The following is a 24,078-nucleotide window of genomic DNA, read 5'->3' on the forward strand; positions in this document are numbered from 1 at the left end:
CCTCATCAGAGCTGTCCGTAGACCTAGACCTGGAATCCTCTTCCATCTCACAAGGCCTCTTCAAAAATCACCACACAGGACTGTCTTTAGAATGAAAATTTCCCTCCAATCTTCTGCAGAGTTTGTTCTTTCCCATAAATTAGTCGGTGGCAGGTGAGGGGAGGTAACTCGGGAGGGACAGGCTGACATCACAGCCCAAGTTGGGCGAGTCCATTCTATGCTTGGAAAACACACTTCATGTTCAACAGCCTACCATCCACCCCTCCGTGCAATACAGTGCTCACCAATTATCAACCTACTGTCCTCCCCTCCTTGCATCACAGCGCTCATCAATTATCAACGGCCTCTCCTATCTTGCGTCAAAAAATGAGAATGAACATGGTTCTACTGCCCACTGCGATACTTGGCTGAGAGACCTTTAATGAGATTGCTAGGGGGGCTGCTCGGTCACTGCCCACCACTGTGAGCACTAGCGTTGCGCAAGTTCAAAAAACAGTATCTTTAAATCACAATCTGTCGCAAAACCCCTAGCGACCTCTCACAGAACCCCGGTTAAGAAGCCCTGGTCTAGAGTCTCATATGCAAGACTGGGTAAGGATAGTGGATTTGTTCCCCTGAAAGACATTAGTGTGCCAGACAGCATTAACAAAACAGTGAATAAAATAAATTCCTATCCTATAAACACTGGAAGTTTGGCATAAATCTTCCCATTAACCAGTTAAGATTATAAAGCATAAAGTTAACACTTGAATATGTGGAATGGTGTTATTTGTTAAAAGAGTCCAATATACTTAAATTTTCAACTACATAACTCTTACTCAAACATTCTGGCAGTATTGTTTGTGAAATGCGCCACAATGAAACTCAGATAAATTGTTCTCTGAAGTCATGCCAAATGACTTAGGAAAATACAAATAACTTCTTAACATTTTTATTTTGAAACTCTTTCAGTCACACTTTTCCCCAAGTAAATGCATCACTTGGCACATTTCAGATCAAAAATTCAAAATTAATTTAAGAACATGCTTAATATGATTTGAAATAAGTCTCTGCTCTTCTACTCAAACCACATTGTTGCTGGGGCACTCGCCAAGAACCAAAGGTTCTTGGCAAATGCCTCAATAATCCGCCAATAGCAGCTTAAAAGCAATTTTGCCCCAAAAGAAAATTACTGAAAGACTCTCTAAATCAAAAGGAATGTCTCCCTTTCAGCTCCACAAGAGATTAAGTCGCTGAAAGAAATCTTATTTTTTACGTTTTCATTCAACAAAACATGTTGCTGCAGTTTTGCAAACCCACCAAAACAATTCCTCTACAGGCTGATTATAATGATCGTGTTTCTTTTCTCAATTCCTTTGCCAAAGAACTTTACTTTTTCCACACTCATCTTGGCACATGCAACAAAGACATGGATATATTAATCCTTTGTCACAAAGGGAAGGGACTAACAGCTTTTCCTGGCAAATAAATCAAATAATAGGTTAATTCTTGACAGACAAGCAACTTTTCTTTTAAATGTTTCAAGACACAGAATTTGAGGTCGCCCTATACTACATTAAGCCTCATCTACATCATATACAAATAATTATTGACTTTGTGCTTCACTGCATTACATGCAGACATGGCAGCCATTTTGCAGATGGTAAAATTCCACAAATAGCAAAAGCTAATGCACACAAAGTGCTGGAGAAACTCAGCAGGTCAGGCAGCACCTACGGAGAGTTACAAAGAGTCGACGTTTCAGGCCGAGATTTCATTGCATTTAGCTACACCCTCCATTTGAAATGGTCACTGCTTGGGACATTTGTGGCACAAAATGCTACTTGCTGCTTATCTTGTTGGATTTTGTCATGTTGCACTCAGACTCTGACCACTTAAGTTGATAAAACTGAATATTGTGCAATCATCAGAACCTTTCCCACTTCTGATTGCATGTTGTAAGAAAACCGTAAGTGATGCAGCTGAACATGGCTGGGACTAGGGTTCTGCCAAGTATTTCCCGCAGTGTTGCCCTGAGGCTAGGATGAATGACCTTTGCAACCATTCGCCTTTGAAGTATGACTTCATCTAAAGGAGCATTCCCCCCACCCCCAATAAATATTTGCTCTGATCAAGGACAGTGGTGAATGTATGGATTTTTATGACAATCCAGTAATAAAGGAGGTAATCAAATTGAGACATTTTTGAAACATTCCAGATTTTTTTTAAACTGAGTTTAAATTCAGCAGCTGCTAAAATAGGATTTGAACTAGCATCACTGGATTATTAACCCTAGACTTGGATTACTAGTCTGGAAATTTAACCATGGTGCCATCACTAAAAACAGTTTTTTTAAAATTTATTGAGATACAGTGTGGAATAGGACCTTCCAGGACTTTGAGCCATTCTGCCCAGCAGATTTAATCCTAGCCTAATCACAAGACAATTTATAATGGCCAATTAACCTACTGACTGGCATGTCTTTGGACTGAGGGAGGAAACTAGAGCACCCAGAGGAAACCCATGCAGTCATGGGGAGAATGTACAAACTCCTTACAGGCAGCATTAGGAATTAAACCCAGGTTGCCTATACCGTAAAGCGTTGTGCTTAAATCTACGCAAATGTGCCAATATTAGGGTGGGGTTGAATTTTACGCTTCTGTCAGGTATGTGTTTGGGTTTTTTTCTTGGAACAGATGATATTTAAGTGTTGGGGTAGTATTTATTAAGATACAGTAATGTATAGTATGATTCAAAAATATTGCTGGTGCAAAACAATATTTTTCATGTTAAGCACATTTTAGAGAAATAAGACAATTCGTTTTCTTCTCATGGTGAGAGGCCACTATTATGTTCCAGGTTTCAGGATTTGTATCTGGCTGTTCCGTTTGCAGTCTTCATTGAAACGGCACAGGTTAGGAAAGTAAAACAGTGTGTTACAAGAGCAGATGGCATCACATTTAGCACCACTCCCTTGAAACTGGCATAACGAAGTAAAAGTAACTGAGGTTTATCTCATACCTTGCATCCTTCACAAGCGCTGACTCCATAGTGGTAACCTGATGACTTGTCTTGGCAGACAAAGCAGGGTTTGTATACACGTGGAGGAGGGGGTGGAGAAGGTGGACTGGGCACAATCTCCTCTGAGCTGGTACTCTGCGTTTCTATGGCTGAAATACAAAATAATATTCTCTTTAAAAATCAGTCCAATTTTAAAGTAAAAAGAGGCATTCAATAAAATAACCAAGTTTTCAATTCAATTACTGTAGAAAAGGGGAATGAGAACAGAAATGGCAAATTTAGACTCTGACTCTGTAATCTACGGAACAATGGTATGTAGAAGGTGTCATTGAAATGACACAGTTTGGTATATTTAGAGATAATGGAAACCCTTGCAGAACTGTACTCAAAGGTACAGCACACTAGGAATTGGATTAAATATTGTTGTCCTTCCCCAAGCGTCATTTAATTTCCTTCTTGAAGATGTTAACTAAATGTTTGCAAACATTATTGCGTGCAATGTACGAATCATGATGCTTTTTCCTGCTTAACTTTACTTTCTTCACTATTTCAATTTTATCTTGCTTTTCACAACAGAAAAGGAAGAAAACGCCCACATTATTTTCAATATGTTGTGTACTTCTTCTTGACATCTGCAAAAGCAGATGATCGTAAATGTTTTCACTTGTGAGAGGTTCTATTACTCTTTACTTGGAACAGATCAATGGCACAATTCTTCTGCAGCCATCAACTTGTTTAATTTACCCATCTTTGCACTGACTGCACTTGTCCCTTGATTCTTACCTTGTCTCCCAATAAGGCCCCCCATTTTGATTTTAATGGATACAGTGCTAAATTAGTTCAGATGTCCATTGTCAGATCTTCCTGAATGTCAAGAGCAGAAATCTCCTGCTTTCCTCTCAAAATTACTCATTATCCTTACACCATCCAGAAGTGTGAATACAACAACTTTCCTAGTCTTATCCTGCTGCAGTTCTGCATTTTTAACAGTCTCCTCAAACCTCTCTCCCTTCCTTCCTGGACAACATGCGCAAGAAGCTCAAGAGAATTGAGATGATCCATTCAGCAGCTACACCTTGCCCACCCACCAAGTCAAGCAACCATGGACATTCCCCTGGATCTGGTCGGTCTCTCTGGCACCACCTCATCTAAAAGTTGCAAGGCTGCAATCTGTCAATCTTTAAGTGGGAGCAATGCTGGAGTTATTGAAAGCTGAAAATATTACGCCACTGGAGAAGAATAAACCACTAATTACTGACAGCAAGGCAGAAGTCAACCAACACCTCAGACTTTGTTTGCATTGTCTTGAAATACTTTTTAAAAATAAGCTTTATTTGTCACACTTATGTCGAAACATACACTGAAATGCATCATTTGCGTCAACAACCAACACAGACCATGGGTGTGCTGCGGGAAGTCCCCAAGAGTCACCACGCTTCCACCATTCCCACAACTCATTAACCCTAACCGCATGACTATGGAACGTGGGTGGGAACGTATAGACGCCTCACAGGGAGTGGCAGAAACTGAACTGCAATCGAGGACTGCTGACACGGTAAAGTGTTGCTACCGTGCCATCCTCAAATCCCTCCACGATCTCAACCCCTCATTTCTATAAGGCCTTCCTAACCTCCATGTTAAATATACCCCCTTTCATAGGAAAGCATACATGGGTAAAATGTGTCAGAAGGATGGAAATACACATTGTTTGCACACCTTTGTCTGAATTCTGTACATGCCTGCACCGCAGGCTCCGATTAATACCTTGTGACTCTCATTTTCCAATTATAAGTCAACATAATCTTTGAAAAATCTCTTGCCTCAATCGTTTAATTATGGTCTTTAAAGTAATTGGCAGAGTACAGAATCATAGAAAAACCTAGTCACTCAAAATTACCATAGGGAGGATAGACAAGAGCTGTTATAACACATTCTTCTACAATCCTGCTAAGAATGTGGGAAGAAACATGAGAATAAAACGTACAGTGCAACATTCACGAGCATTTTGCAATCCCGTGACTTTGAGACTAAGAACAGGCAATATCAAAACATCCACCAAAAATGCTTGCTGCTTTACAACAGGAAAAGCCAATCAGCCAAAGAGCAGTGAATGAAATAACTGGGAATATATTGTATTTAATTACTAATACTTACAGCACATTCATAAATCCCTGTAAAGAACATATATACAATTTTCCATCAATGGCAAAACAAAATAATCCTCCATATTTACATAAATTAGCGCCAGACTTGGTGGACTGGTCGTGATCTCACTTCTGAGTCACAAATCAATGGTACGTATCACCCTACCTCCAAAAACAGTCAAGGAAGGTCTGTGGATGCGCATCACCGTCTGAAGTAGCAAATCTTAAAGATGTAACATTAAACTGTTATATCTTTAAACTGACCTGTACAAAGTCCAGTAATGTGCATTAAAAGCACATTTTTCTTTGTTTCAATTATCTGGCCAACTTTATTCTCCAACCAGAACAACAACAAAAAAAGGATTTAATATCTCACTAATGTTCCAAGTAGTTTGCCCAGTTCCCCTATATTAAAACACAAATACACTTCAAAATTATTTAATTAGCTGTCGAACAGCTGGGATTGGGAAAATAAAAGATAAGAAAACAAATTTGTCTGTGATTGTCAGCAATAAATGTGTACTTGAGCTTCTCGTTTGTTATAGTTACCTCTGGATTCACAGAGAAGTCTAATTTGTGGGGATAGTATATACGGCAATTGATATTCACACTTGTCTTTGGGTGCTAATGCTAAGTACAAATGACCCTTCTTTATATAAGAAAAAGTAGTTCAATCCTCCTTCAGGGACATGGTGGAGTTAGAGGATAAAATGTCACAAATACTTCACCTTCACTGTTAATAACTTAAATAGATGATGGGAAGAGAGCAGGGACATTCATGGGGGTGGACAAAAGAATAAATCTTTCTGTTCGAGCAAGGAGGGAAAAATTGAGACGCTCTACAGTCAAAACTGCAGCTTGAAAACCACAATCCATAATCATATACATCATTCACTTAGATGATGTTTTAGCAGCTTGTCATTTACAATCCACTTTTGCCTGTACTATTTTAATCTGTGCGTCACAGCATTACACAGAACTGCGCAGAAAACTTGAAACTGTTCTACCAATAAAGCCAGCATTCTGCCCAAGCACTGACTGACGTTCCAATTGCTTTCAATGTGATGAAAGCTCAGACACGTAGATTGCTTTAAAACTACCCAAGTATCTTTCGATATTCTGTTTTCCCAGTCTCTCCTGCAACTTGCCCATGTCAAGGGTACACTGTGCATATGATTACTTTCACGTGCAAGCCAATGAAGTGAGATGCAACAGGCTATTCACCTATCATCATCAACATTTATTAAGATCACTAGACGGTGTAGCAGCTAAACCTTGATTTTATTCTTTGTAAGTCAGAGCTGCTGAGGCACGATAACATCACCCCATAGCTGTGCCAAACTATACTGAATAACTCTATGTTGTCCAGGTAACTCTACTGAAACATATGGCATGTGGCTTCTGCACTGCAAACCTTTTCAAAGTAAGAAAACTGTGTTGAACTTAAAAATAACACCTCTCTACATTGTCAATGTGACTGGATTGAAAAAGTATCTTAACCTAAATATATGGATGCTACAAATCTGAAATTAAAATGTTGGAAATACTCAGCAAGCCAGGTATTAACAGCAAAAATAAATTATAATGTAAATAAATACTGGGCAAAGCTTTCCCTGGGTCAGATAAAGTGGGTCGCTCAAATTTGAGCTGCAATTTTTTTTAATGCCAGCAGAAATATCTGAAGATGTCTACCAAAGCAAAGATGCCAGGGGACACAAAATCTCTGGAAACAGTAGCTTCAGAAATTTTCAGACAAATAAATAAACAGAGACTAAAAATAACTCACCAACTGAAGCCTGATCAGCATCTGGTTTGACTTTCATTATCAACTGAAGTTTGCTGTTTTTTTGCAAGATGATAGGAGGGAACAAAAACTTCAATAGTGCAGTGTGTGCTGTAAATTTAACTTTCCATCAAGCCACAAGTCTCTAAAGGCTTGATTGCACAGCATTCGGCTAATGAAGCTTATTCTTCACATATCAGGAAACCGAAGGGTTTGCTCAGGTATTTGAAAATCCAAAGCATCAGCTCCCTGATAGCTCAATGAGGTTATTCAGCAAGAAGGTAAGCCAGCAGGAATGTCCAAGGCTTAACAATGATTACAGAATCTCAGAGGTTACAGCAGCAAAGTCATTCGGCCCATTGAGCTAAACCTGCTCTATGCAGTAATAATCTAACTAGTCCCACTTTCTCTCCATAGTCCAGCATTGTTTAGTTGCTTTTGAAGTACTTACCCAACTCCCTTTTCAAAGCTACAATCACATCCCCTTGCAGTCGAACATTCCAGATCTTCAACAGTTGTTCCATAATTTAGAACAGAGATGAGGAGGAATTTCTTTAGCTAGAGGGTGGTGAATTTGTAGAATTCATTGCCATAGACGGCTGTCCAGGCCAAGTCATTGGGTATATTTAAAGCGGAGGTTGATAGATTCTTCTGATTTGTCAGGGTATCAAAGGTTATGTATGGGGAGAAGGCAGGAGAATGGGGTTGAGAAGGATGATGAAATGCTGGAGCAGACTCGATGGGCCAAATACTCCAAGAAATGAGATAAATTTAGATAACTTATATTTCTTGATTTAATTTAAATATATACACACTTGCTACTTCAAATATATTCAAAGACTCTGTGTTCTATTATAGTTAAACTGTATAACAACTATCGAATTGCATCTTTCAGTTCGCTCAGGATACCAACTGCACAGGAAAATAATTGATCTGGCTTTCCTTATCAATCTAAAGTTGTGGTTTGCATCATGAAATTGGAAATCGCATCAGTGTCACATAGATTGCCAGCCATCGTACACTTTGTCCCTTCCTAAATTACCGGTATAATGATTCCTGGGTGCACTGCAATGTAGCAGTTAGCGCAATGCTATTACAGCTCGGGGCAGAGTTCGGAGTTCAATTCCAGCGGCCTCTGTAAGCAGGTTTGTAATTTCTTCCCCTGTGCGCGTGGGGTTCCTCTGGGTGTCCCGTTTTCTCCCACAATCCAAAGATGTATACCTTAATATGTTAACTGGTCATTGTAAATTGTCCCGTGATTAGGCTAGGGTTAAATTGGTGGGTTGCTGGGCAGCACAGCTCAAAGGGCTGGAAGGGCCTATTCCACGCTGTATCCCTAAATAAAAATAAAACTAAAATAAACTTTCAATGCCCTACATCAAGCTACAGTTTTCTTAAAATAGGCTTCTGACTTCCAGCATAACTTCACACACCACAACTCTGAACTGATTCTACGACCTGCACACTCACTTTCAAGGATTCTTTACAACATGACCTCGGTATTACTTTTTATTTGCACAATTTGTCCACCCTTTTGCACGCTGGCCATTGTCAGCCTTTGTTAATGTATCGTTTTCTATAAATTCTATTTTCTTTCTTTATCTTCCTGTGAATGACTCTAAGGAAATGAATCTCAAGTAACAAATACGCACTAATAGGGTAGTTTTCTAAGAGTATGCAAATAACGTGCTCAATGCACACAACAACTTGATCAAACGTAGCTAAGCATCTCTTAATGTAATGGAAGTCTGCAGTAAAGGTGCAGAGACACATTCAAAATGCTGTGACATAATATCGGATTGATTTCACGAGTAGCCCAATTAATACTTCTAGCTAAAACATTTTGAATTTTTATTTTGCAATAGAATTATATCATGTAACACAAAGTTACCCTTTACAGCTTTGTTTTTCTGCCAACAGATGTAACAATGCATGGCAAAAGGAATCTTTCAGATTTCACCTCTGTTCTTTGCAAACTTTTCCAACTACCCCAGCAGTGAGTGATGAGAATAAAGACAGCAGGATTGTTATGGGATCACTAACCCATAAACTGGGCTGCAAATGTCCTTGTGTGGACAACCAATGGCAGTTATACTTGAGTAATATTGTGAATATATTATTTGATTAAGAATTCTTTTTGTTTGTTTAATAATTCATTACAGGTTACATGTAAAAGTACGTGAAAGGCATGTGTCGTTATGCCACCAGGACATATGTGCACACGTTGCTTAAAGTAAAAATGAAACTAGACATGTTATCTCTTGTCACCCCATGTTTTTCTTTCCATTAGTTTCACATTTTGGAATTACAGAACATAACAGTATGACAAGTATGGGATTGGAAAACTCAAAACACATCAACGGTAAAAGTGTTAAATGAAAATGCCACACCAAAGTTTTACAAAGTCCATCATTGATTAAGTAGCCAGTAAGCTTGATTGCCTGGAGGCAGAGGAGTTCTTTCCAAGGTTGAGTCGAGCTCATGGGTACCGCCAGTGGCCTCAGTAGCAAAGAAGAATAAGTCTATCAGGATCTGTGGTGATTTTAAGGTCTCCATCAACCCAGTACTGAAAGGAGATCAATACCCTCTGCCCAGGATAGAGAATATATTTGCAAACCTTTCTGGAGGGAAACACTTTAGCAAAGTGGACTTAGCTGAGGCATACCTACAGATGGAGGTGGAAGAAGAGTCCAAAGTGTTTCTCATCATAAACTCTCACTAAGTGTTTTATTGTTATAATAGGCTTATTTTTGGAGTAGCATCTGCACCTGTAATCTGGGAGAAAGCTCTGGACCAGGTACTGCTAGGCTGCTCAGGGATTTTGTTATCTGTATGACATCATTATTACCAGTAAGGATGACAAGGAACATCTCCAAAATCTCAAGACAGTGTTAAAATGATTAGAAGATTATGTACTCAGAGCATGATGCAACAAGTATGAATTCTTTAAATCAAGCATCACTTACTGTGGTCACACCATTGATGCACAAGAATTACACAAGTGTGCTAAGAAAATTCAAGCAGTGGTGAATGCCCCAAGGTCAAAGGACGAGTCGCAGTTACAGTCATTTTAAGGATTTGTCAATTACTACAACAGGTTCCTGCCAAACCTGGCTACTGTGCTCCACCCCTTGAACTCATTACTACAGATCAGGAAGAAATAGCAATGGACAAAAGCAGTGTGAGGTGTCTTTCCAAAAGGTAAAGGAAATGGTGATGTCAGATATTATACTCACACATTATAATCCACATAGTCCAGTGAAGCTTGCCTGTGACACCTCACCTAATGGTATAGGTGCAGTCATGTCACATGATATGAGTGATGGAAGTGAGCACCCTATAGCCTTTGCATCATGTTCCCTTACTGCTACAGAGAAAAATTATGCTCAGATTGACTGAGAGGCCTTGAGTCTGGTTTGGGTGTAAAATATTTCAACAGTACCTGTATGGGAGAGAGTTTACCCTCATTACTGACCATTAACCACTAGTGTCCATTTTCAATCCACAGAAGGGTGTTCCACCAACAGCAGCAGCACAAATACAGAGATGGGCTGTTTCTTGGAGAACACAATTACAAGATCAAATTCATTCGGTCAACTAATCTGGAAATGCTGATGGATTATCCTGTTTATCTTTGGGAAAAGAAAAATCACTGAACACTGCAGAAGAGGACACTCCTCTTGACGTATTCTCCCTAAATAAAATTGGAAGTCTCCCTACTAAGGCAGAGGTGATCCAAAGGGACACCAGAAAAGACCGCACACTGTCTCTAGTCTACATGGCCATCCAAAATAGCTGGAATGTGCAGCAGAAATCCCAGTTAACCCACTTTTACCAGCACCAGAATGAGCTCACCCTTGAATTATATGGGTTTTGAGAGGTGTTAGAGGAACTACAGTATAGGTCGGTCATCTAGGCATGGTCAAAATGAAAGCATTGGCTTGAAGCTTTGCTGGTGGCCTGGAATAGATCAGCAGATCGAGCAGCTTGTCATGTACTATTCAGGATGCCAACATGTCCAGAAAATGCCAAGAGCCCCGCCTTTACATCCCTGGGAATGGCCCGTATTTCCCTGTCAGAGTCAATTGTTTTTTTTCCTCACTTTTCTTTGAAAAATATTTTTTAAAAACCCTACTAATGCAATCTTTAAAACAATGTTTTTTTTTCCTTTGAGACATTGTAAGTGTTACCTACTTCAATGTACTCTTATTATTTTGGATAATAATAATAATAATTTGAAAAGAAAGAAAGAGAAAAAAGGTATCCAGGGCTGTCGAACCACTTCCCGTAGTTCCAGAGACAATTCCTACACCCACCACCGAGTAGGCCCCAGAACCTGAGACTATTTCACAGCCACAAGTCTCATCTGCCAAGCAGAGTGCCCCCCGCCCTTGTCAGGAAAGACATTATCCCACAAGAGTAAGAAATCCTCCACAGTGATTAAATCTTTAGGCCTGAATGGAACAATTTAAAATTTACTATGCTAGATACGTTATCTCCAGTATCCCTGTGTTTTTCTTTCAATTAGTTTTATGTTTTAGAGTTACAAAACATAATATTAGTCAGCCCAAGGATTTCCTCTCTGTGCTAAATAATGAAGTGGCTGAGGGTAGGGGTATAAAGACAGTGGACAAAATTGAAAAACCAAACTATGAAGGGTTAGAAAATTATGACTACCATAAAAGTATATTTTTCATAACACATTACTTGAAAGAGCCAGGTTAGGTAACAGTGCATATGGCAAAAAAACTTGACTCCGATTTTGTCCATCTATATTTAAATTTATTTTTAAAAATGAGGAAAAACATTTTGGTCTTTTTTTATTTTGTGCTGCAATGTTATTATCCTGTGTGAAATAGATGGTTAAAATGCAAAATTACTTATGACCTTGAAGAAAATGACATCATAAAAATCCATCTATTAGTTTACTACTGGCTCAGCACTATTGCATTACTGTCAAATTTTTGAATATGCTCTTGAGAAGTTGTCCCAGGAGAAATGCTTGTTCACTTAGTGAAGATACAGGTCAGGCATTAATAATCGGTCTAAATTTGTTAGTAGGATTTTGGCTCCAGCTGCTGTGGCCTTCCCATAGGGATTAAGAGCTACGTGACTTGTGCGTGATGTCTGGTAAACATCAGCATGTAATAGATGAGGGAAGGGTGGTGATGAACTCGGAGCAGAGCTGCAGAGTGCTTTCCTGAATGCTTATCTCTGCAGAATGCTAGAACATCATGTGCCAGTTAAAGAAATGTACACCAGTCCTAAACCAGTGTGCATTCATCAACCCTTTATAGACTTCAAAAATCAGCACATTTCAGAGAGGTACTCTCCTTCAGAAACAATCAGACTTTCTTAACATTAGCATTAATGTTTTCCCTTCCTCTTGATTCCAAACATTCTAGCTAAGTGACCTGCTTTGCACGGTTTCCCCTCTAGGACTGAGACTAGTTTCTTGTGTGGACTTGAGGTCTGTCGACCATCAACGATAATTCAATTGATTGTCAGAGTGTACAAGCCAAGCAGTGGATATTGACTTGTTTATCAGCTTTTTCTTCAAAGTACATTTAAATATCAATAAATTACCATTTAATACAGCCGTGAAATTCATCTTCTTCCAGGCAGCCACATAAACAAAGAAACCCAATAGAATTCATTAAAAAAAACCATTGAACACCCAATGTGCAACTAAAAAAATAAAAGAACAAATCATGCAAACAATTAAAAAGTAAACAAATAACAGTGCATGCAGAGATGAGTAAACCTTGCAGAGCAGCAAGCTGACCACCAGCCCATCCCTCGCCTCCGACCCAACTCCATGACCTTTTCGATCAGGCCACGCAGTTAAAATCAGCCAAACACTGGCTCGTTCCTTGCTCGCTGGACTGGGCCCTGCCTCTTCAAACGGCCCCAAGTCTACTCCAGGAAAGGCCAAACATTTTCTTGTCCTTGTACTTGGACAGTTTATTTACGGAGCAAGTTGGAAGTTCCAGGAATTTACCCAAAAATGCAAAGGTGGCAGGGCTAATAGATTCAGATTCATTTAAGTATCGTGTACAGTACATCGAATCATACAGTGAAGAGTGCGACGTGTTAACAACCAACACAACACAAGCATGTGCTGGGGGCTGCCTGTAAGTGTCACCACACGTTCTAGCACAAACGTAGCATGTCCATCAGAGAGCTAATCACTAACTAAATGCAGCACTAAGTGTTACTGTGTTTCCAAGCAGGTAACGCCAAGGATTAACCCCTAACACTGAGCTCACCAAGGCTGAATGCAGGGAACACTCACCTCTTGGTTAGAAAAGAGAGAATCTCCACAGCTCATTGTATTGAAGTGCCTTATGCACTGAAATACATACGCTTAGGCATGAGACAATTGCACGGTTAGGTTTAGATGTAACATACCCACAGCTAATTACTCTAACGACACTCAGTTCCAAGATTTATAGGTGCAATGTGACTACTTTAGTAAAGTCATGAAGTGCTGCCAGCTCTGGAAATGTATCACAATGAGATGGGGATGATTTCAGTGCACGGCAGATTGAGTGCCTGAATGGCATACTCTTGCTCCTTTACTTCTACAACCAGCCCAAAGATACCAATCAACACGTTCTTGAATATGGAGCATCCATAGCCCAATCATTTTGAAGCCATAAACATTCAGAGTGTTTGTAACTGCAAACACAAGGTGGAGATTAATGGTAAATAAAATGTGCAATAAACTTCACTCACTGAAATCTTTGGTTGGTTCTTGTCTGACACTGTACACCTCATTCACAGTCTTTCAGTGCAGACTTTGAAACCAAGTTCGTCTGATCCTTCAGGGTGAAAAGATGCCACAGCAGAAGAACAAGCGAGATCTCTGGTGTTTTGGTTAACGTTACCCAACTAAAACAGATTATCTGGCCATTATCATCTTGCTATGCAAAAAATTATGCTTTCATTATTACAACGGCTGCACTGGCTGTTATGTGACAAACATCAAACAAAAGTCATGCAATCTCTTATCTTTTTGACTATCATGGCAAAACACATTAACTCTTCATAATACCATTTTCCATTCTTCTTGCTCTCTCCTTTTTCGTCAGCAGTTTGTGTAGCAACAGTGCTCAAGTAAGAAGAGCCTAGAGTGCCATGGGTTTAGATTTAATTTTCAGCTTGGCATTAACTGGCAATCTCCTGGCTAGAATCTGAAAAGCTGCTTCACAGATTACAGTACACAACAAATTTCCAGTGCATTGAAGTTCTGTAAGAGGCATTGGATCTATGTAATGAGTATTAACCACAGGCAATGGGGTCAGCAATCCTGTTGGGATTTTACTGTAGCAGTAAAAGAAACAGAGAGGGAAAATAAATTAATTTTGTAAAAGCAAGTCTTATTAACTGTCCTTAACTTGAATAAAGTATCCCAAATGATGCAATAAAATAGCATGACTAAAGATGGGTTTCTATCCAACATTGGGTAAAATAACTCAAGGTTCAAATAAAATGTTTTATTGACATGCTTTACAGGCCATTGTCACTGTGTACTGTAGCAACAGACGGGATACAGAATACGAAAGCAGTCGGTGAAATATTGAACACACATTTGCCATGGCAGATTAAGGAACCAGATGCCATAGGTTTGAATTGTGTAAGTGCTGTAATGAAACAACAGCTGAGTGTACAGTCTCTTCAGTGGAACATTTTTTTTTATTAAAGAGATCCGCTCAGAAAGCCAAAAGCAGACTAATGCTCTGGCGACACGTAAAGCCTAAGAAACTGAGCAAACAGGTTCATATTTTTCCTGGGGTTCTCAAAATACCCACTAGAAACATGGAAAACACCAGACTGCTTCCCATTGGATCTCCAATGACCTCAAAAGAAGCTGATAAATGGAGAAAGGAAATGGCAGTGCTTAGGGTGCTCCAGTTTTCTCCCACATTCCAAAAATATACACCAGTTAGTAGGCTAATTGGTCACATGGGTGTAATTGGGCAGAGTGAGCTCATGGGGCTGGAATGGCCTGTTACCATACTGTATCACTGAATAAGATTAAAAACAGAAGAAGAAAAATTTGTAAGATGGTCAAACATAAAAGAGAGTGACAGATGGAATGTAATGCCAGTCAGTATAAAACTGCATTTTGCTAAACTAAAATAATTATTTTGGGACAGGTTCAGGTTGACTGATAGGAAAAACAGACAGGCTTGGAACAAAAAATAAGTTGCTGGAGGAACTCAACAGGTCAAGCAGCATCTAGGGAGGGGAATAGACAGTCAATGCTTGAGGTCAAGAGCCATTTCAGGACTGTTTGCATACATTGAAAGCTCACGTACATAAAAATCATTAAAAATGTTAAGCTAGATTTTATAAGTATAAAAAAATAAAAACAGAGATACAGAGGAGTATCTACAGGAAACCCAAAGATAAGATGGATTGTAATACTGTCTGAGGCTTTGGGCTCCATGTTACCACTGAATTATTATTGGGTTCCATTTGATTGTTGAAGCAATACGGTTGTGCAAGATATAACAATAAAGAAAGGGATTATTGAGTGAGTTTATACAGATGTGTACGGAAAAGCAGGTGTTTTTTGCATATTGATAGCAAATGTATGACATCACTAAATGTTGATTAAATTGCTAATTTAAAGAATAGGTCAGATGTATGGTAGAAAGAAGGGATATAGGAACTCAACAGACATACAGTGGCATGCAAAAGTTTGGGCACCCCTGGTCAAAATTTCTGTTACATACTGTGAATAGCTAAATGAGTAAAAGATGACCTGATTTCCAAAAGGCATAAAGTTAAAATGACATATTTCTTTAATATTTTAAGCAAGATTACTTTTTTATTTCCATCTTTTACAGTTTCAAAATAACAAAAAAGGAAAAGGGCCCGAAGCAAAAGTTTGGGCACCCTGCATGGTTGGTACTTAGTAACACCCCCTTTGGCAAGTATCACAGATTGTGAACTCTTTCTGTAGCCAGCTAAGAGTCTTTTAATTCTTGTTTGGGGGATTTTCACCCATTCCTCCTTGCAAAAGGCTTCTAGTTCTGTGAGATCCTTGGGCCATCTTGCATGCACTGCTCTTTTGAGGTCTATCCACAGATTTTTGATGATGTTTAGGTCGGGGGACTGTGAGGGCCATGGCAAAACCTTCAGCTTCTGCCTCCTGAGGTAGTCCATTGTGGATTTTGAGGTGTGTTTAGGATCGTTATCCTGTTGTAGAAGCCATCCTCTTTTCACAGACGGTGTGACGTTTGCTTCCAGAATTTGCTGGTACTATATTTAATTGAATTCATTCTTCCCTCTACCAGTGAAATGTTCCCCGTGCCACTGGCTGCAACACAAGCCCAAAGCATGATCGATCCACCCCCGTGCTTAACAGTTGGAGAGGTGTTATTTTCATGAAATTCTGCACCCTTTTTGCTCCAAAAATACCTTTGCTCAGGGAGGCCAAAAAGTTCTATTTTAACTTCATCAGTCCACAGGACTTGTTTCCAAAATGCATCAGGCTTGTTTAGATGTTCCTTTGCAAACTTCTTACGCTGAATATTGTGGTGAGGACACAAGAAAGGTTTTCTTCTGATGACTCTTCCATGAAGGTCATATTTGTGTAGGTGTCGCTGCACAGTAGAACAGTGCACCACCACTCCAGAGTCTGCTAAATCTTCCTGAAGGTCTTTTGCAGTCAAACGGGGGTTTTGATTTGCCTTTCTAGTAATCCTACGAGCTGTTCTCTCGGAAAGTTTTCTTGGTCTTCCAGACCACAACTTGACTTCCACCGTTCCTGCTAACTGCCATTTCTTAATTACATTACGAACTGAGGAAATGGCTACCTGAAAACACTTTGCTATCTTCTTATAGCCTTGTCTTGCTTTGTGGGCATCATTTATTTTAATTTTTAGAGTGCTAGGCAGCTGCTTAGAGGAGCCCATGGCAGCTGATTGTTGAGACAAGGTTTGAGGAGTCAGGGTATTTATAAAGCTTTGAAATTTGCATCACCTGGCCTTTCCTAATGATGACTGTGAACAAGCCATAGCCCTAACAAGCTAATTAAGGTCTGAGACCTTGGTAAATGTTATCTGAGAACTCACATCTCTTGGGGTGCCCAAACTTTTGCATGGTGCTCCTTTCCTTTTTTTTCCCCACTCTAAAATTGTACAAAACAAAAATTAATACACTACTCTTGCTTAAAATGTTGAAAAGAATATTTCATCTTTAACTTTATGACTTTTGGAGATCAGTTCATCTTCTACTCACTTCACAGTAACAAAAATTTTGACCAGAGGTACCCAACTTTTGCATGCCACTATATGGGATCAGGTTTAAATAAGAACACAGAAAATCAAGGCAGGAATAGTCAATTTATTTCCTTGTGCCTGACCTTTCACTGCAATATCACTTTTCTGCACTGGCCACATACAGCCTGGTTCCTTTAAAAATATATCCATTTCGTCCTTGATTATCCTTTGCAATTGAACCTTGCTAACCCCTCCAGCATGGAGATTTCCGAAGTTCATTGCCTTCTGGGCTAAGAAACCGAGTCGGGAAGTCAGAGTCTTGGTGGCCCACAAGACCAGGGCAGAACTGGAGGTTGGAAGCCTGATGTATGCAAGTCTGAGAGCCCGAGGCCCAGGGGTGGTCTCAGTGAGTCTGTTTGAGTGAATGGGTGGGTAGGGGAAGGTGGGAAAGGGGCTTGATTTGCTGTTTTTGTTGTTTTGTTTTCTTGTTATATTGCTGTCCTGCTGACCATTGTAGGCATGCTACGTTGGCACTGGAATGATTGTTCATGCAAACAACACATTTCACTGCATGTTAAATGTATATGTGATAAACAAAGGAATTTGAAATTTCTTCATCTACCCTTGAGTTAACTTTCAGTGATTTGTGTGTAAAGACACTTAGGTTCTTCTGAACAGCAAGACCTTGAAAATTCTCACTGTTTAAGACACGAATATGGACTGCTTGGACCAATCAGCTTGATTCTACATTAAAATTGTGTGAATTCTACTTGAACAAATTAAGACAAGATCTCTTCCCTCAGAGGACTTCTTGTGGAGTAATTTTTTTTTAAATCGGCATCATAGGGATAGCTGCTGTACAAACAGCTGGAAAAATCACTTCCAGAACTGTTGTTGACATTATCAGAATTAAATCTATAACTCTTAAACATGCTTTTCAAGTGGAAGTGATAAGAACTGCACATCCTGGTATTGTTAAGCAATTAAATAATTTGATTAGGTTGTTTTTGTTTTACTATTTTTAAACAGACCCCACACATCCAAGTACATTTAGCTATTCTGGTTTATTTAGAATATGGGAACAAGCCTAAATAGATTACAACCACAACAGATAGAAGTGCCAAGGCCAACTATGTTCTACAGCTAACACAAGTATCAAACAGCACTGCTCAACCAATATAGTTGCCTGCTCAGAGGGCCCATCTATGTTAAAAGCTTTAGACAGTGCAAGGATTTAAACTATGAATTTCAGCATATAAGACTTACTGACGAAACCTCATGTGAATTACAAGACAGTACATATTATTTCCTCTGTGAATTTACTATCTTTTACGCATACTTTATAATACAAGTTGCTTAAAATAGCATCTATGTTATACACATAGGAGAACATAGAAAAGTAATTGAACATAAGGATGCAATAGCCAATATTATTTCAGTACCTTACGCATTATCAGCTCATTCTAGCTTGGGGACCAAATTCTATATATAACCTGTGGCTTTTTTTGTATTTTTAAGAGTCCAAAGTATTACTGAAGTTATAAAATTTATCCCCTTTATACTGCAAGGTGGTGCTTCCTGTGACATCCAATTGCTGCTGTACAATTTATCTTCCTACGAAAGCAAACCAGTAACAAGTCTCTCGATGGGTACGGGATTCAAGAATCCAGGATCAATGAAAAACTACGCACAAACCAAGACCAACAGACAACCAAAGGGCAAAAGTCATCAAACTGTGCAAATACAAAAAAAACCCAAATAAAAATAAATAAGTACAGGGAAAATGTATTGTAGAGTCCTTGAAAGTGAGTCAGTAGGTTGTGGAATAAGTTCAGTGTTGAGGTGAGTGTAGCTGTCCACGCTGGTTCAGGAACCTAAGACTCTTGTACCTCCTTGCTGATGGCAGCGGTGAGAAGAGAGCATGGCCTGATGGGTGGCACTGGAATGGTAACAGATTTTATGTTTTGACCATTTAAAACATGCAGATTAAAGAAATCTAGAGAGACTGTTACTTTATTTACTGAGAAGCACATTTATCTACAGTGGCATTCACTTGGTTTCCAATTTCAGGTCCAAGTATGTCAGTTTCTGTAATATGAGGGTAAATGGCTGTAACTTCCTCCTGACAGCCATCTCTTGTTGTAGATATAAACAGAAGAGATTCAGAGTAACACACACAAAATGTTACAGAATAAGCGATCAGAAAGAAAACTAACAAACCTGATGGCCTTCTGATCACTGGTGGGATCGCTCTGCTGTCGAAGAGAAAGACTGTGTGGCCTTCCGCTGTGCCCAAAGTCTCTTTCTCTCGATAATGCTGGCGAATGTTACTGAGGTTTCTACATATGGATTTTGGACTATGGACTTTTTTCCCCAGTCTTATGGTTTTTATATTGTGTTTTCGCCGTGCTTTCTCATTTTTTGTGCAGGGGAGAGGAATTTGGGGGTCAATGTTTTTCTTGTGTTTCGTGAGGAGGAGGGTGTACATGTTCTTGTTGTGCTTCGTGTGGGAGGGGGGTTGGGCGTCGATGGTCTTGTGTTTCGTGCAAGAGGAAAGGAGTTTGGTGGGTTTGCTGTTTCTCTCTGAACTGACTTCCATGACTCCTCTTTGTTTTGTGGCTATCTGGAGAAGAAGAATCTCAGAATTGTAAACTGCAGACATACTTTGAAACTTTGAAATTGACAGAACTAGTCCAAGGATAAAAGGGCAGCAGCCCTATTTAGAACAATGACCAGGGCTCAATTTATAGAGACAAGCAGCAAGATCAGAATGCAAGCAGCTCTTATTTATATGATAACAAAAACTAGCACTAGATTGCTCAAGGCATTTTTACACTGACAGTGTGTTGTACATCTATCATCAAAACTTTCTAAAGGGCAGAGATTTCAGAGGCAGAATCCCACATTTTTTATGGTTTCTTGAAACCAAATCATGATCCATTTTTTCTGTACCTGTCAGAATTTGACCACAAGTGCAGTGATATGTGTAATAACTGCTCTGCCACAATATCAGGCTCCCTACATAGGTGGTGTAGTGGTGGTGTGGTTACATTACTGGACTTGTAATCCAGATAATATGGTCACAAAGGAATTTTAAAATTTGGATTCAGTTCAAGAATATCTGGAAATAAAAAGTTGGTATCAATTAATGTTGGAATCTCATATAGCACAATTTTTTTCACAATCATTCACTGGGGATAGAAACACGCCATAGTTTGGCTGGAGTACAAATCTGGACTGACTTTGAATTGTCCTTTGAAATGGCAGCTAACCAGCTTTTGAGGGCAAGGAAATGTCCCCATGGGTCTGAGTTTATCTGGAGGAAGATTTTGGAGAGAACCATACAGTTTACAGTTTTTTACTTACCCACCAGGACAACTGCAATTCAGAGGGCCCTTCACAAAGGGGGCATCCAACTATACAGGTGGCACTCGTGCATAGTAAAGTCGACAATGTGAAATACTCAACAATTGAGCAACGTTGAAAATATGATGATGTGTAGTCAGGATTTTTAAATTTCTTGCCAGTATATTAAAGGATTTGTCCTGGGATAAGTGCCATCACAAAGAAGGCACAACAGTGCATCTAATTTCTTAGCGGCTTGTATAGAATAACTTAAAACCTTTATCTAAAACTTCACACAGCCAAGAGTATCCTAACTAGTTGCATCATGGTCTGGTATGGGAGCACCAGTGCGCAGGAATGGAAGAGTCTACAGAAAATGGTGGATACAGCCCAGTGCCTCACAGGCAAAGCCCTCCAAATCATTAAGCACATTTACATGGAGCGCTGTCACAGAAAGCAGCATCCACCATCAAGGACCCCCACCATCCAGGCCATGTTCTCTTCTCACTACTACCAATGGGAATGAGGTACAGGAGCCTTAGGGTCGGCTCAGGAACAGTTATTACCCTTCAACCATCAGGCTCCTGAACCACTGTGGATACCACAACTCTGAACGGACTTCCACAACCTGCAGACTCACTTTCATGGCCTCTGCAACTTGTGTTCTCAGTATATGTCTTCTTTTGCACATTGGTTATTTGTCAGTCTTTATGTATAGCTTTCTACCGTGTTGGCGCATGGCCAAATGGTTAAGGTGTTCGTCTAGTTATCTGAAGGTCACTAGTTCGAGCCTTGGCTGAGGCAGCGTGTTGTGTCCTTGAGCAAGGCACTGAACCACACATTGCTCTGTGACGACACCGGTGCCAAGCTGTATGAGTCCTAATGTCCTTCCCTTGGACAACATCGGTGGTGTGGAGAGGGGAGACTGGCAGCTTGGGCAACTGCCGGTCTTCCATTAAAAAAACCTTGCCCAGGCTTGCGCCCTGGAAACTTTCTAAGGTGCAAATCCATGGTCTATCGAGACTAACAGAGGCCTACACTACACAATAGCTTTCCAAAAATTCTATTGTACTTTTTTTTAAAAGATCGCCAATTTGGGCACACACTCCCAAAAATATTCGCCATCGCTGGTATATAGTTTCAATCTACAACAAGTTACTGTAGTCAGCCAGTTCTGGCTTGGTTGGATTGATGCACAGTGGAGATCTTTGAGATATAGCCATTGTTTTAAAAGCATCTTTCATCATCTACAGGCTGTATCCATCAGTATCTATTTACCTTTCCAGATTAAAATCAGAGCAAATACAGCTGTTCTGTCAACACATCATTACCCAAGGGATTGGGACTCTTCTTTGTTTCCACTTGAGAATACTTCAAGAACCTGAGAATTCTTTATCTTTTTTAAAGTCCACTCCAAAGTTAAATACTGATACTAGGTAGCTGATAGCTTTCTGAAATAGCAAAGTGTACATTTTAAGTGTTTTACACCTGGTTCATCACACCAGCTCAGAGTTTTCAGCTTTTGAATGTACTAATCCTCCTTTTGGATTGCCTCCCAAACTGTGGCAAAGGATCAAAAATGCCATTCCCAGATGCAGGATAGAATCAGAATCAAACTCCAGTCCATTATCACTGACGCGCATCATGAATTTTATTGTTTTGTCGTAGCAGTGGAGTGCAAGGCTTTTCTCTTTGGAGTGAAGGAAAATGATAGATGACTTGATAGAGGTGTTTGAGAGGCATTTATAGAGTGGATAACGAGCGCCCTTTTCCTAGGGTGGAAATGGCTAATACGAGAGGGCATAATTTTAAGGTGATTGGAGGAAAGTATAGCAGGATGTCAAAGGTAGCAGTTTTATTTTACGCAGAGAGTGGTAGGTGTGTGGAACACACTGCCGGGGGTTATGGTAGAGGCAGGTACATTAGGGATATTTAAGACACTCATTGATAAACACATGGATCAAAGAAAAATGGAGGACTATGTGAGAGGAAAGGGTTAGAAAGGTTGGCACAACATTATAGGCCAAGGGGCCTCTACTGTGGCTTATGCCTGTAACGGATAGCTGAAGGTCCAACAGAAATGTGAATACCATTCTTGCCCTTTTCTAAATTCCAGTCCATTCAAAGTTTTTCCGCAACTCATGGGTACTTGAAGTCATATTAGCATGCAGGTTTCATTTTGTTTTGGGATCACCTGTTCCGATTCCTTCTTCTGGAATATGGCAGTTGGGAGTGGCTGGGAATGGAGAAACTTTAAGATAGTGACTATAGTCCTATAGTTCACCAAAGCAAATGACATATTAACACCATTGCAATTTGTAGTCATTAAGGACCCTCACCATCCCGGACATGCCCTCTTCTCATTACTACCATCAGGGAGGAGGTACAGGAACCAAAAGAAACACACAGATTTTAGGAACAGCTTCTTCCCCTCTGTCATCAGATTTCTGAACGGGTAATGACCACCACCTCACTTTTTGCACTACTTATTTTTTATATGTCTTAGTTGTAACTTACAGTAATTTATGTTTTATACTGTACTGCTGCCGCAAAACAACAAATTTCACAACCTACGTCAGTGATAACAAACCTGATTCTAATTACTGGTGTTGGTGAGGCTACTCCCAGATCTTTCATCCTGCTAACAGGTTCAATAATGAACGAATTGTGAATAAAAGAACCAGACCTAGCACTTTGGGTATTGAGAACTAGCTTTGTTTTTTATAGTTCATTTCAGGCAAGCAAGAGGGAGAGTAGCTACAATGACTGCTACTGGACAATTAAACAAGAGGTTGCCAATTTAAACCATGTCCTATTGAGCAAGCAGGCTCATTGAGTCAGATTTTGCCAGCCGCTTGGCTGTTCAAACAGCAGTAAGTCCAGGACTTGCACACAAAATGCCAACGTCCTAGACTCATGACAGATTAGGACGAATATATCAGCTTGTTCTATTGATGGACATCATATGGAATCCAGTGGCAGAGCCTTGCCTTGCTGTGATTCTGCAGCATTTATTCTCGTAAAGGTAGCAAGCAGGAAGAGAAAAACAAATGCCTCCCAATCCTTTGCTAGCATCTGAGAATTTATTGATTTGAATGGGGATTATAGGGTTGCAGATTAGGAGGCAAAGAGGAAAGCATTACTGTTAAAAATAATTTTGCTGTAGTTGTCTGTCTCAATTGTTTATTATCTTCCAATTAACTTTTTTAATTCAACAGTTGTTACTTCTATTTAATTACCTGTATTTACTTCAATTTAAATCATTTTCAAGAGACGTTTGAAGACTTTAAAACAAAACAAACAAGCATGGGGGCAGGTCTTTGCTTACTTCAAAGATGGAGCCTCCTCACTGCATCACTGGAGGGATCTTGCCACTGCTTAGGCCACACAGCTAGATTAACCGGAGAAACTCGCTCTCTACAGCTGAAGCAGCTAAGTATGAATGTAGTGGGGGAGGAAGGCAGGCTCTAGATAGAAACTCCAGGCAGTAGGTCTTACAACATTCACTGACTAGCACCAGGAATCAGAATCAGGTTTAATATCACCAGCAAATATCGTGAAATTTGTTTAC

The 24,078-nt window shown here is 39.8% G+C and overlaps 1 protein-coding gene across 9 annotated transcripts in view; it reads right to left on the bottom strand.

Moving 5' to 3' along the window:
• Nucleotides 1-24,078, bottom strand: part of raraa (retinoic acid receptor, alpha a) — a 397,838-nt gene that overhangs the window by 76,511 nt on the left and 297,249 nt on the right. For 8 of the 9 annotated variants that reach the window (XM_073071422.1, XM_073071424.1, XM_073071421.1 and 5 more), the window contains one exon: nt 3,001-3,149. In XM_073071422.1, the coding sequence (XP_072927523.1) occupies nt 3,001-3,149 (149 nt within the window). Of the gene's footprint in view, nt 1-3,000; nt 3,150-6,930; nt 6,983-24,078 lie in introns of those variants that run through there. The other variant, XM_073071428.1, reaches the window with a different exon arrangement.

The sequence above is a fragment of the Hemitrygon akajei genome, chromosome 18, assembly GCF_048418815.1.
Source record: "Hemitrygon akajei chromosome 18, sHemAka1.3, whole genome shotgun sequence".
NCBI classification, from domain to species: domain Eukaryota; kingdom Metazoa; phylum Chordata; class Chondrichthyes; order Myliobatiformes; family Dasyatidae; genus Hemitrygon; species Hemitrygon akajei.